We start from the raw sequence: 13019 nt of genomic DNA, 5'->3' as shown, positions 1-13019 counted from the left end.
CTCTTACAAGCATCGTGCGCGTAAGATATACATATATACTGTCCATGCCGATCTTTGATCATGAAAACAACATATATAATCAGGTTTTACCTGACCCGCCAAACATGTCTTTCTTTACGACCCTTCCTCTCGCGATGAGTAGCTTCTTGTACGGTCATGCCGATTCCTTCGGCACGGCCTCCACCATACCATATCAGACCACAACGGCATTCACTACCGCGTTCTTCTCCAACTACCCAGCGAATGTTTTTGGTAGTCTCGGAAGATGCGATCCATTCGTTTATGGCATCAAGAGCATCGATCCATTTCTCGACTGGCCCGCTAAGTGGCTTCACAAATCGGGCGATCGTAACGTGGGCGGATGGAAAATGGTAGCGACTGTCGACAGTGATGCCAGCTTTGCGCTGTACTATATCACAGAGATCTCGTCGATAGTGCTGGTAAGTGTACCAGTCAGATTGCGAGGAACTGTGTTCCTCTGGAACAAAGCTGATGGCAAGAGCATTCTGATCATAGCTCAGAATCGGCTTGACCAGAAGGGGCGCGGGTAGAGGTGCAAGGAGGTGGTCCAAATGTGGCTGAAGCTGAGCAACAACCGAGTTGACATAAGAATCTGGCTTGCTGTGGACGATCTCGAGAGCAGTCATGTGCAAGCAGTTCTGAGGCATACACCAGATCTCTGGCTCCGCCTGGCGCAATTTGCTCTGTACCTGAGCAATGAACTGCATAACATGAGAGGGAGGACGACACCACAGAGAAATGCAGTTTCGAGGATCGAACTCTGGAGGCTGGTTCTCAAGAACAAGGCCCCGCAGGATCTTGTCAGGACATATGATACCGGAGGACAGGATCAGAGAGCGGCGTTCGAGATTGCGGCGCTGGCGATGGTCCTCATAGGCCTTGATGAGATCGGCCGGTGAATTATAAAGCTCGAGAAACGCCCCAAACGTATTAACGTACTTTGATGGAGGTTCGGGAGAGGCATCAGACCGAAGCACATCAGCGGGGCCATTGACGGGCATCGACATAGGACCTGAACTGTAGGCGTCATGGGTGTGCAGCTCCAGTTGGTTAGGTAAAGACATAGCAGACGTCATTCCGTCGTAAAAGCAAACGAAAGGCGTATAGTGAAGCGAGGGTAGGAACGAGTGACGAAGGGCCAACGAATGTGTGGGAGCTGGAGGGAGGGCAGAGGTGAGCGCGAGTGGGCAAATCAGCACGAACGAACAGAGTGGATATCTACCCTGGGAAGTGAGATTGGACCACTATGACTAATGAAGATCCCAATGCAGCCGATGACTGTCTATAGTGTCTTTTCTATCTGGGAGAAAACCGTTGTGGTGTGAACGAGTGTTGATAGCTGGGGAAGTAGGCAGCCAGGCCGTTGTCGCGCGATCCAGAGTCCGAAAACGGATGGTGCCGCCTTCCGCTTTGCGCAACGCCGCGCGGCGACTGCCCTATGCCCTAACCCCATTCTCCCAGGGAAACCTTCTTTCGTTATCATAGTTGCGGACCGATGAGCCGTTGCAGACCACACGTCTCGAGCTCTGAGCTTACTTCAAAATCCACGCACGTTCATTCTTATTCCTATTATGTTACAACTCCTAATCGTACACGCCCCAAGACTTTCATATAGTGCCACCATACAAGATGCCGTCCTCAAAAATTCCCAACCATCCTGCAACGATATCAGTATAGTCCTCCCAACCAATGTCTTGTTCTCTCCGTCTCGCCAGCTTCTCTTCGATAGCAGCTTCGATAGCACTCTCGCGTTTCCGGTAAACATCGTCCAATGTTATGAGATCGACTTCTGCAACCTTTGGTGCGGCCATCCTGTTGATCGGTGCGGTGTCTGCAGTGACTTGCTTCTTTTTCCTGGTGACCAGCTCATCGTCGTCGCCCTTGATTCCAAGCTTACGTTTAAGATCTTTCAGTATGCTTCTCTGCTTGAATGCATCCCATTCGAGCTGGAGCAAGTCCTTGCGCAACGCCTCTCTCCTGACAACCATTTCTGTCAGAGTTCTTGCTGCCTCCATCTCAGTACGCAGGCGCCGAAGCTTCTCAGAGCTTTGTGTATCCGACCTCCGAGTCTTGCGCACTTGTCGGAATTCTCGTCGCCTGAAGCATGTATACGGGTCTGAATCATCTTTCTCGCCTTCTTCGAATTTCAGAGTATACATGATCGGCTTGCCATTGCGATCGATCCTTCGCGCTTTCCAATGCGGATAAATCATTTTAGCGAAATTCAGATACATCGGAAGGTTCACGCCCTTGAACGCGCTCTCCAACTCCTCAAAAGAAAGGATCTGGGAAACATCAGTCGACAGAAACGGCTGGCGTTCAGTGATTGTGCTTTCAAATTGTTGAATTATAAGCTCAAACATATCTTCGGAACATTTCTGAGATGCTGATCGCTTAGTGGAATTGATCTTCTCGAGAAACTCAAAGTCCTTCTCGTCCAGACAATACGGGCACCCGCTCGTGTCTTCGACCGTCGACGAGAACCTGATATAAGTTGCGGGCTCAGCAAATTTGCGGGTATAGTATTTTGAATATCCATCAAACACTTTCGAGGCATCGGGCGTGGGAATGTAAATCTGCTGGACCTTCGCGCCAGCCGCGGCCGCGAGGGAGGCATTGATTGCGGCCTGTAGATGGTGTTCCTAGATGGTTGTTTTCGCGGTCAGTATGCACTTCTGTTGGGTAAGGGTTTAGCAAATTTTCACACCTCTTCTTCGCCCTTCTCGACACCGGTTTCAATCTGCTGGACCTCTCGTTGCTGCTCTTCGTCGATATCTGGGATGTCGGACTGTCGTAGGATGAGCAGCGGCTGCTTGACGGAGATTTTCCGCTGCCGAAAGCGGGCAGAACCGGTCTGTTTCATGGGTGGCAAATTGTAGGAGACGGGCCACAGCTCGGGTTCTCCTAGCGCATACGGGCGGGGTAGGCACAGATAGATGCGTAGGCCATCTACTTCAGTCCAAACAGAGCATTACACTTTGTCTGTCCAGTTCGCAATTGATCTGATTGACGATAACTGGCTGTCGTTGTTGCGATGGCTGCGGTTGGAAGGTGCTGGGAGGGGCGCGGAGTCACTGCTGTGACGGCCCGGACGGCGCATTCTGGCGTAGATCTCAGTACTTCGCTTACATAAAAACGAGGGGTTAGTAGGAGGAGGGGAAATCAGGGGCATCTGGTGCGCGACAAGCGTTTCAAGCTCAACGTCGATAATCGTATTTATTGTTGTTCATCTGCCTCTTCATCTTTCCGCGTCTTCCTCCTCCTGCCTCCCCTTCTTCTCTTCCGCCTTCTAGCGTTCGTTTGAAATCATGAGCGCGGCTGCCCTTCCCAGGCTTCCCGTCAGCACATTGCCCGCTGCAGATAGCCCAAGGTATGTGCGGTGTTCCTCCTTTCCCACCCCCCTTTCGACTAAAGCTAACGATCCATATGTAGCGATACGATCAGTGACAAGAATGCTGTTTCTGCAAATGCTCCAGAAACGAGAGAAAGTCCTGATATAGACTCAAAGACCGCAACGAAGAACGACCAATCGACGCCCGACACGCCCAATACGCAAGCCAAACGTCGTCCGCCTAGCTTGATCATTGACAAATCTTTCACTTCCTCTCGATCCTTGGCCGCAAGCAACCTCTCGTCGAACGATTCTTCCAATGGCTCGCAAAAGACATCGCCGTCTAGTTCTAGCAATGTTTCAAACAGCGCCGCCAACAAGACCGCGAAGTCAGCCAGAGAAATAATCCAAGGCCTGGCTCTCCACTGCGTCTCCCCGGGATTGCCGCCGATGAACAATGAAATGGTCGAGAATATAATCAAATGCAAAGAAATTGAAAAACAGCAGCGCTTGCTGATTGCCCTGCGTCAGAAATCGGTTGATAATGGTTCTACTTTGTCGCGCTCTCGTCCTGGCGAGGGCTATGATGACAATATGCTGCGGGTACCTGGCCAAACTCCGGGAGTTGGGTCAGAAATGAACGAAAATCAGTCCCCGCGTTTCAGTAAGGCCCGGAGATTGAATCCTGAGGTTCAAATCGATCATGAGAGAAATGCTGGGAAGCGCGGGAGCGTGCCTTCAAGAATTAAAGTCATGGCACCTGCTCAGTACCGAGAGGCGGGCTATGAGCGAGCGATCCAGTCAGCCCCCCTCACCCATTCAATGAGACCTGATCCTTCTGAGTACATGCAACGACCAGAAATGAAGCAGCCGGTCCACCAGCGTTTGGCGCGTGCCCAAGGTTCGATGTTATCTCCTAGTGCCTTGCACTTTCGAAAACCTCCAATGCGATCTCGGGTAGTCGACGACAGTATGGTTTATGTACCTCATGAAAGATCGAGTTACGCCCATGCCGGTGTTGACGCGCAATATGAATCGAGAGCCAGCAGTGTTCCCAACGGCAATCAACAGATCCCGAAGCGCAATTTAGCGCGTCATCATTCAATGGCGGAGTCCGAACCTGATATCGCGGAATATGATGAACACGAGTCCTATTCACATTCTAGACCATCTCAGGGAGTCAAAAGAAGCTATGATCAGGCAACTGGTCATAGCGATCCCCGACGATCCACTGATAATTCATATCGACGACGAAGGTTTCTGGAGCTATGTTCGGAAATGTGGGATCTCTTCCATGAGGCATGAGCGGTCAGGGCCATGGTTTATCTCTTCATCAATGTGTGGGATCTTATTCATGAAGTATGAGGAGCTAAGGAGCATTTTCGATTTTGTCATTGGAGTTTGTGTGTATTTGTGTTTCATTCCATTATATCCTTACTTTGTCCATGAGCTTGTACTGTCAATTATACTGTTTTCTACTAGATAATTTGGATTCATATCACAATGCATTATTGTTGAGAGGCGCTGCATGGCTCTCCAATATTATATGAGCTGAAGAAATATGTGCCACATATGTGCATATTGAATTTGGAAAGGTCTTAGTAGCCAAGCAGCGCCCATACGAACCTTAGTAAAGAGTATTCTCAGATCTGTACCCATTTTCAGATCTAGGTTGGAAAGGTCACAGAACCCTAGTAAAATCTAATTCAGGGGTTGCCAACAACAGTTTCTCACCAACTGTTCAACTTTTTTTCCTGATTTCCACCCCAGTTTTCCCTCTTGCTCGATTCGAATTCGAATGCCTAAGTATACTAGCAGCCTGAAGTGAATAGCAGGCCAAAAATATTTGTTCAAATTCATAGCCTGTATAACTATGACAACTGTTCTTAAATTGACAGACTTTCATCTCCTTCTCCACTTGTGAATTTAACAAAGTAAAATGAAATAAAAATCCTGAATTGCATCACAAAAATAGATAATCTACTCTCAAGATACCAAATGCAAAAACAATAAGAATTTCTACAAACTACAATAGAGCATCCTTAGATAAAGAGGATGATGATAATGATAAAAAATCTTTGAAGAAGCCATGTCCAGTCTAACAGCTCACAATACAGCTGGCAATACTGCGCAAGATATTCACAAGGGGCATGTTAATACAGAGCTGAGGTTTGCCTTCATAAGCGTTGAAAACCTCGTATTGAAACAGGGCATTCTATCTGTTAGAACAGCGATCATCGACTAGCTTATAAAGGAAGCGCAATGAACATTCATGATTGACCTGGTCTGGCAACGAGGCTGCTCGAGTGGCTAAGCTGAGAGCGTGACTGCTGCCTTCAACTTTGGAAGCAGAGCGAAGCTAGTAAATAGAGACTTTGATGTTGGATTCAGACAGTCGAAGAATGGCCTGATAGATAAGAGTAGCTTGACGTTGATTCAAGGCGCGTCGAGGCTTCTCCAGACGTTTCAAGACAGCAAGGACATCCGTGAAGAAGCTGGTAGTTCTGTTTGACAGTCTTCGTCTTCATGTCCAAGTTGTGGCCTTTGCTAAGGCGCTTATTGCCGCAGATACAGATCCGAATGAATGCCCAAAAAACCATGCTCTTCATGCACGAGACATCCTCCTGATTTGACAATGAAAACCCCGACAATACCGTTGCTATCAGTGCTGTAAAGTGAGCGGATGTAGATGTCCCTGCCCTTGCCAATGACTTCCAAAATCTCCTTTTCGGGTGGTCTCTCAAGCCTGTTGGAAATGTCCGGAACCCGCCAGGGTGGATATTCTCTAGCACTGAACGTCTCGATTGTCGTTGGCGTCTAGGGAGAAGCTGATTGGTCCATAACAAGTAGTCTAATCGACTCTGGAGGCGGTCATCTTCTCCAGCCTAGTCCGATCTCCCAATGGGCGCGACAGGAGACGCGCGAGACTCATCCGGGTGGTTGGGAAGAGCATCACATCTCGGAACAAAGGATGTGTACTTGGGAGCGTCGCGATTTGAAGTGCATACTTTCGCATTCGTCGTCGGAATCTGATGGCTGCTGGAGGGATGGCTGCTTCACATTCAAGCGCTGCAATTGACGAGGACCTGAACGCGCCCAAAATCACTCTGAGTCCCTTGTTTTGCATCCCTGTGAACTTTTCATTGATCCCCGCTTTCTGATCAGTTCAGTATAGCTCTGTGCCGTAGTCTGCAAGAGAAGTGAAGGAGGAAATATAGCGCTGTCGCATGCGGAGAATGCGGTTGAACAAGCGCTGAAAACCTCGTGTTCAAACAGAGCACTCCATTCATAAAAGCGTTGAAGAAACGACGACTGAGATGTTCAATGCCAGGAATAATCCTCCCTGGCGCGTTTCGGCCATCTATCGCAGGCTTGAGACACTACCAGAAAAGGAGATTCCTGGAAATCATCAGAAAAGGCTGGACTATCTACACTCGTTCATTTCGCAGCGCTGAGAACAACGCTGTTGGCTGAGCTTTCACTGTCGAGTATGGAGGGCTCTTTAAGCATGATGGGATTGGCTTTTTGGGCTTTCAATCTGATCTTTATTCTGCGGCGATAACCGCCTTAGCGAAGGCCGCAACTTGGGCATCAAAACAAGGACTGTCAAACGAGGCCATTGACTTCTTCACTGATGTCCTTGCTGTCTTAGAACACATGGAGAAGCCTCGGCGCTTCAAATCAACGCCAGGCTACTGTGGCCAATCAAGCCATCCATCAACTGTCGGAAACCAGCACCAAAGTCTCTATCTATTGGCTTCGCTCTGCTACCAAAGTTGGAGGCAGCTCGTGCGCTCTGGCCTCAGTAACCCAAGCAGCTTCCTCACCAGACCATGCCAATCATGACTATTCGTTGCGCTTCCTTTATAAGCTCGTCGATGACCTCGCTTTTAAGCAATGTAAGGCCAGGTTTGAAGCCACGCCGCCATCAGAATACTATAAATACGAAGGCAAGCCTCGACTCTCTATCGACAAACTCCTTGAAAATATCCCTCGCATCGTTGCCAGCTGTATTGCGGGCATCCGGACTAGACATAAGTATGAAGGCAATCCTCGTCTCTCTTTGGACATGCCCCTTGTGGATATCTCGCAGCGTCGCCGCTGTATTGTGAGCTTCCGGAGTGGACATGGCTTCCTCAACAGCTACTTTGCAAGATATGGCAGAGAGCCTCATCACTCTCCTGAGTGTTGGTGTGGAATACCACTGCAGTCGGTTCAGCATGTGCTTCTTTCTTGTTGCAATTACAGAGAGGAACGGAATAGCGCCTTTGAGGGTATCCCTATGGCCGAACGTACGCTCAACCACATTCCATGGACAGACAAAGGTCTTTCTACACTTGTCAAATAGCTTCAGAAGACGCACATCGGCACTGGCCACTGGTATCATCAGCAAACCTCTCTCACACAGAGCCAGAGGGATGACTTATGGATCAATTTTTTGGTGGATTTAAGAGCAGACGTTGCAAATTTCGAGAAGGACAATTAGCCATGAGGTCTCTTGAGGAGCTTGATAGCTCGGATAAATGCTTTTGAGTTTTTTGAATTTTATCTTTTATTAGAAGATATAATACGATGCCTAGCCCCTTGTAGCGGTGCGCTTTCATTCACATATTTCTACAAAAAGAGTAATCACCCAACCACAACAAGAAAAATCAATCAAAACTATCTAAGATATCAAAGAATGGACATTTCTGCATCTTTTTAGAAGTGCATGTAGTATTACCTGTCCTACTATAGATGTTACAGCCTTGTTCGGTTGGCTCAGCAGTCCTTTGCTCTCCACCCCCCTCACGTGTTTCGACCTACAGTTGCTCTTGAGCATTGCCTCCTTTTGTCAAATCATGTCGTGTTGATTGTTCATCCTGTCATGTAAGGTACTCTCACAATCGATTGTGTGATGATGATGATAATAAATGTCTGTTCTATTTAAGTCCATTGCAACAATCAGGTTTTATTGATTAGATGCCTTGGCAGCACTTATACAGCTCCGCATTTTTTTCTTTCTTTCTAAATAGCTTAATAAATGAGAGCTCTCAACTTTCCTTCATAGTGGATGCCATGGTTGGCTGGGGTGGGATGTGAATGATGATGATGAATCTTTCTATTATAGTCTATTTGCAACAATTAGGTTATGACAGACTGTCTCCAACTTCTTCCGCCAGTTTTTTCTTAAACTCCATTTCTAATACAACTTCAATTTTCCATCTCCCTGATAGTATATCCAAGTATGTCTGCCTGAAGTGGAGGACAAGCCATCCAGTAGGTGCTTCAGTTGAACCATTGTCACAAAGGGAAGGTGTGTAGTAAAGTCCATAGTATAATCCATAAAATCCGGGGGATCTCATTTCTTTCATTGCTTTGTTGTAAAATTGGTGCTTCTGCAGTGGGGGGTTCAATATGAATTTTGCAACCAAGACCATTTTTTGCTGAATTTTATGAGAGTGATAAAAGAGGGTGTTCAATATTAGGCCAAATCCAAGAAAAGCTCACAAGCGGGGCACGAACCGAGGATCTAAAGGGAGAAATGCAGCGGCCATACCGCTGGGCCATATCACTGCTCCTGGGGTGGGATCTTGTTGAGAAGGAGGAATAGTCCAACTATATGGCTACAAGGTGCTAGGCGTTAGGAATTTTGTGAAATTTCTTTGTGTTATTTTTTTGACTTAGATATTCATTTTGCATTGATTGACTGGTTACTGTGACATGATATTAGGATTTATTTTGTTCTTATATAGCCTGGTTAAATGGGCACAGTATGCGCTTTGTTAAAGAGGTTTTGACTTCAGCATTTGAGATGAAAGACTTGGGTGTTGCAGACAAATTTCTGGGAATGAAGATTTCTCAGACTGCTGGTTCTATATCTATTGATCTTGAAGACTATATCAATCGCATTGTTGAAGAATTTGATGATAACAGTCTTCATCCGGTTGAGATTCCTATGTCTCCCTCTTTCCCTCCTGATTCAGATGACTCTCCCATCATCATCATCATCATCAAAACAACTCGCAACAACAATCAAACAAGTAATATGGCAGAGGAAAGCTCGTCCTGGGACGGGCCGCCTGAAGCCTACTCGGAGCAGCCCCAGTCAGAGTGTACTGATCTGGTAGTGGCTCCAACCAGAGAAATGTTGAGTTTTTTGCCCTCAACTCCGACTCCAATTATTGGCCTCAAACGCCAGAAACCATCGGAACAATCGCCTACACCGCCTCGTCCTGGTCCTCAAGCGATGCAGGAGACTGGATTGCCCCCTCTCCTTGAAAATGGGGACCCGGAAGAGGCTCTATTCGCTGAAAACGAATACAACGCGCACCGCCAATCATCGGATTTGACACCGGATGGACTGGCTTCTACGCCGCCCCATCGAATCCATGAATGCGCGGAAGCGGGATCTACTGAATCTACGAACGCCAAGGACTACGAAACCATCTCGAACGACCTAATTGCCATCGAATCTGACGAAGATGCGATGTCTGAAGAAGGTGAAAATTTTTCCGCTTCTCCAGATGATCCGACATCAACACCCCAACCGACACCTGACCGCGCCTCTGAGCAGGCTGGCCAAGACGCAGAGCCTTTGTTTACTGAATCTCCTTCCATTGAGGACCGCCTTGCCAATATGGAGCGTACCATTGAAAGACTTCAGGCTGAGAATACTCAGCTTAAGGGAAAGATTGAAAAATTTTCACCCCCCAAGAGCACCTCTGAAAAAGATGCTCGATTTGAGAAGTTGGAGACGCTCTTTGAAGCAATTCCTGATGGAATGCAACTGCAGCTGCCACCTAACCAATTGTCTAATGTCATTTCGATCATTGCCCAGCTTGTGAAAGTATATGGACTCGACATCACCGGAGTGATTAACCTTTTGAATGCCCTTAACGACTCTAATGAGAAGCACGCCATGGATAGCCGGGATGAGGAGAGACAGGCCTCTTCAGCGGGCCCCAATACTGACGCCAATGCAAGGATTTCCGCCCCCAAAGCAGGAGCTAAATCAGGGACCCAGTCAAGCGCGCGAGCCAGCAATGTTGCCTCGCAATCCATTGCTCGCAAGCCAGTTTCATATGCCTCCAAAGCTGCTGCTAACGTTGCTAAGACGGGAGCAACTTATGTTGAGAATATTGCGGTTCTAATGGTATATTCGAATTGTTGAAGTTGTGGCGGTTCTGGTGGTATATTTGGGAAGATTGTGGTGACTTTATTCACAAAGTTATTGCACATTTTGTGGTGAGAAAAGAGAAGGAGTTAAGGTTGTGTATTGTGCCACATCAGTGTGGCGTGTGAGTGTGGCGCAAGACAGTTGTTGAACTCTGGTGCCCTTGAGATGGATGTTAGGGCAGAGAAGGTCTTTGGGAAAATTTTGTACATAAAAAGGGCCCCTCCTACCTTCCTAGCTCGTTGTCAGAAAACCATACAACAAACCAAAGCTAATATTTCTGATCAACGACTAGGTAAGGCTTCTTTGTATTATTGTCAGAAAACCATACAACAAACCAAAGCTAATATTTCTGATCAACGACTAGTTAATAATATATTGTCTACTCTATCACTATGAGCGTCCCTGAAGAATACAAGTCTCTGGATACTTCCTTTAAGGAATGTACTGCCAGTTTTAAACAGGTTATGACGTCCCCCTCTTCCGTTCGCTGCGCTGAAGGGTCGCTGCTACGTGATTCGAGCAATTTTTATGCCTGGTCGCAACACATCCTCATGATGGCCAGAGATTTTGATTATGGTGATCTCCTGGCCGCCTACCTTAAGGACGGACGCACCGCTATCGTCTTCTACTTCGGCGTGACGGACCCCAACGCCCACGCCGTCCTAGCTTTGCTGCCCTCGTTCACTCAGCTGGTGGCTCAGATGGATAAACTCTGTGATCGCATTGTTTCTTCCTCCGTCTCTGAGGATGCCAAGGGATCTTTCTACAATGATCGCATCAAGGACGAACCTCACCACGGTGCCTACAAATTCTGTTTGAAACTGGCAGTACATTCCTTAAAGGAAGTATCCAGAGTCTTGTATTCTTCAGGGACGCTCATAGTGATAGAGTAGACAATATATTATTAACTAGTCGTTGATCAGAAATATTAGCTTTGGTTTGTCGTATGGTTTTCTGACAATAATACAAAGAAGCCTCACCTAGTCGTTGATCAGAAATATTAGCTTTGGTTTGTCGTATGGTTTTCTGACAACGAGCTAGGAAGGTAGGAGGGGCCCTTTTTATGTACAAAATTTTCCCAAAGACCTTCTCTGCCCTAACATCCATCTCAAGGGCACCAGAGTTCAACAACTGTCTTGCGCCACACTCACACGCCACACTGATGTGGCACAATACACAACCTTAACTCCTTCTCTTTTCTCACCACAAAATGTGCAATAACTTTGTGAATAAAGTCACCACAATCTTCCCAAATATACCACCAGAACCGCCACAACTTCAACAATTCGAATATACCATTAGAACCGCAATATTCTCAACAAATTCATGCGCGCTGAGCATGGTCTTGCCCTCACCAAGGATATCCCTCCGTTCTTTGCCTCTCTCTGGTTTGCCAAGGGCTCCTTGCACAATCGCACTCAAAAGGATCTCACATCCTTCATTCAACAATTGCGTCAGTCGATTCTCTCTCGTCCCATCGAAGAAGCGACTTCTCTGCTTTATCTCGCGAACCTCCCGCCTGCCGTCTACGCCCGTCTTCGCCTCCATCCGGAATTCGACACCAGTCGCACCATCTCCGCCCTCGACAAGCTTGTCTCGCTTTCCTCGCGTGAGACCTTGGGCTCTGCTCACTCCGGTACTGACCGCTCTCTCAATTCCGGCTCTTCCGGCCCTATCGCGGCTGCGGCTTTCCGTCGTCCGGCCACCTCCGGTGGCCCGACAAACAACAATCGCCAGTCCAACAATCGCTGCTCTCATTGCCAGCGCCAAGGTCATGTTATCTCTGCCTGTCGTCAGCGTGCATGGGACCTTGTTCAAAAGTTGGGTGGTTATGATGCGGTTGTTAAGCTTTCTGAACAAGCTAAACCCGCTATTGCTTTGAGTGTTACTTCTAGTGATGATAATGGAACTATTCTTGACTGCTATCTGGACTCTGCTTCAACTCACCACGTAGTCAACACAAAAGATTTTTTCACTTCCTTTGTCTCCTCGGCGGGTACTTGTTGAAAATAGTGTTCCATTATGCAGCAGGATCAAGGGTTTCCTTGGAGGGAACAGAAACCCTAAGGAAATTACTAGGTGGAACCAGAAGCAACTGGAAACAGCTAGAAGGGACCGGAAGCAACTGGAATCTACCGGAAGGAACCAGAAGGAACTGGAAAGAACTGGAAGCAGCTAGAAGGAGCTGGAAGGATCTGGAAGGAGCTGGAATGATCTGGAAAGATCAGATGACTGATCAGATGACTGGTCAGATGACTGATCAGATGATACTTGAAGAACTTTGTATAAATTTTGTATGAACTTATTTTGTCTATATATTGACCAGCTCCCTCCCTTGTTTTGTACATATAATTCAATCAACAACATATCATATTATCTATCAAAGCACACTTAAGGAATATCATCATCAATGGATAACTCTGACAACTTCAATATGTCTGGAACTTCCACTGGCAAAGACAATTTGCAACAGGTTATGAGCCCTGGCAATGACTCTTTGAAGTTACC

At 47.3% G+C, this 13019-nt stretch overlaps 5 protein-coding genes across 5 annotated transcripts; 3 read left to right on the top strand and 2 right to left on the bottom strand.

The window, feature by feature from the left end:
• Positions 1-86: 86 nt before the first annotated feature.
• On the bottom strand, positions 87-1022 carry BZA70DRAFT_239697 (RNA ligase/cyclic nucleotide phosphodiesterase; the record flags this gene model as incomplete). Its single annotated transcript, XM_064910479.1, has 1 exon — positions 87-1022. The coding sequence occupies one exon, from the start codon at positions 1020-1022 to the stop codon at positions 87-89; it is 936 nt and encodes a 311-aa protein (XP_064767544.1).
• Positions 1023-1691: 669 nt separating this feature from the next.
• BZA70DRAFT_227302 (enhancer of polycomb-like-domain-containing protein) lies at positions 1692-2863 on the bottom strand (the record flags this gene model as incomplete). Its single annotated transcript, XM_064910223.1, has 2 exons — positions 1692-2663; positions 2729-2863. Coding segments are annotated over 2 exons (1107 nt in total), but the record flags the coding sequence as incomplete, so codon positions are not given.
• Positions 2864-2984: 121 nt separating this feature from the next.
• Positions 2985-5044, top strand: BZA70DRAFT_194637 (uncharacterized protein). The gene is made up of 2 exons (XM_064910069.1): positions 2985-3391; positions 3454-5044. Exons 1-2 carry the CDS (start codon positions 3330-3332, stop codon positions 4655-4657), a joined length of 1266 nt encoding a protein of 421 aa, XP_064767542.1. The 5' UTR covers positions 2985-3329; the 3' UTR covers positions 4658-5044.
• A 5611-nt stretch (positions 5045-10655) lies between these two features.
• On the top strand, positions 10656-11688 carry BZA70DRAFT_194591 (uncharacterized protein). The gene has a single exon (XM_064910066.1). It carries the CDS (start codon positions 10904-10906, stop codon positions 11402-11404), a length of 501 nt encoding a protein of 166 aa, XP_064767541.1. The 5' UTR covers positions 10656-10903; the 3' UTR covers positions 11405-11688.
• A 1-nt stretch (position 11689) lies between these two features.
• On the top strand, positions 11690-12506 carry BZA70DRAFT_194592 (uncharacterized protein). The gene has a single exon (XM_064910067.1). It carries the CDS (start codon positions 11722-11724, stop codon positions 12391-12393), a length of 672 nt encoding a protein of 223 aa, XP_064767540.1. The 5' UTR covers positions 11690-11721; the 3' UTR covers positions 12394-12506.
• Positions 12507-13019: the final 513 nt, after the last annotated feature.

The sequence above is a fragment of the Myxozyma melibiosi genome (assembly GCF_037950935.1).
Source record: "Myxozyma melibiosi strain Phaff 52-87 chromosome Unknown BZA70scaffold_8, whole genome shotgun sequence".
Classification (NCBI taxonomy): domain Eukaryota; kingdom Fungi; phylum Ascomycota; class Lipomycetes; order Lipomycetales; family Lipomycetaceae; genus Myxozyma; species Myxozyma melibiosi.
This window is presented reverse-complemented; position numbering and strand designations above follow the sequence as displayed.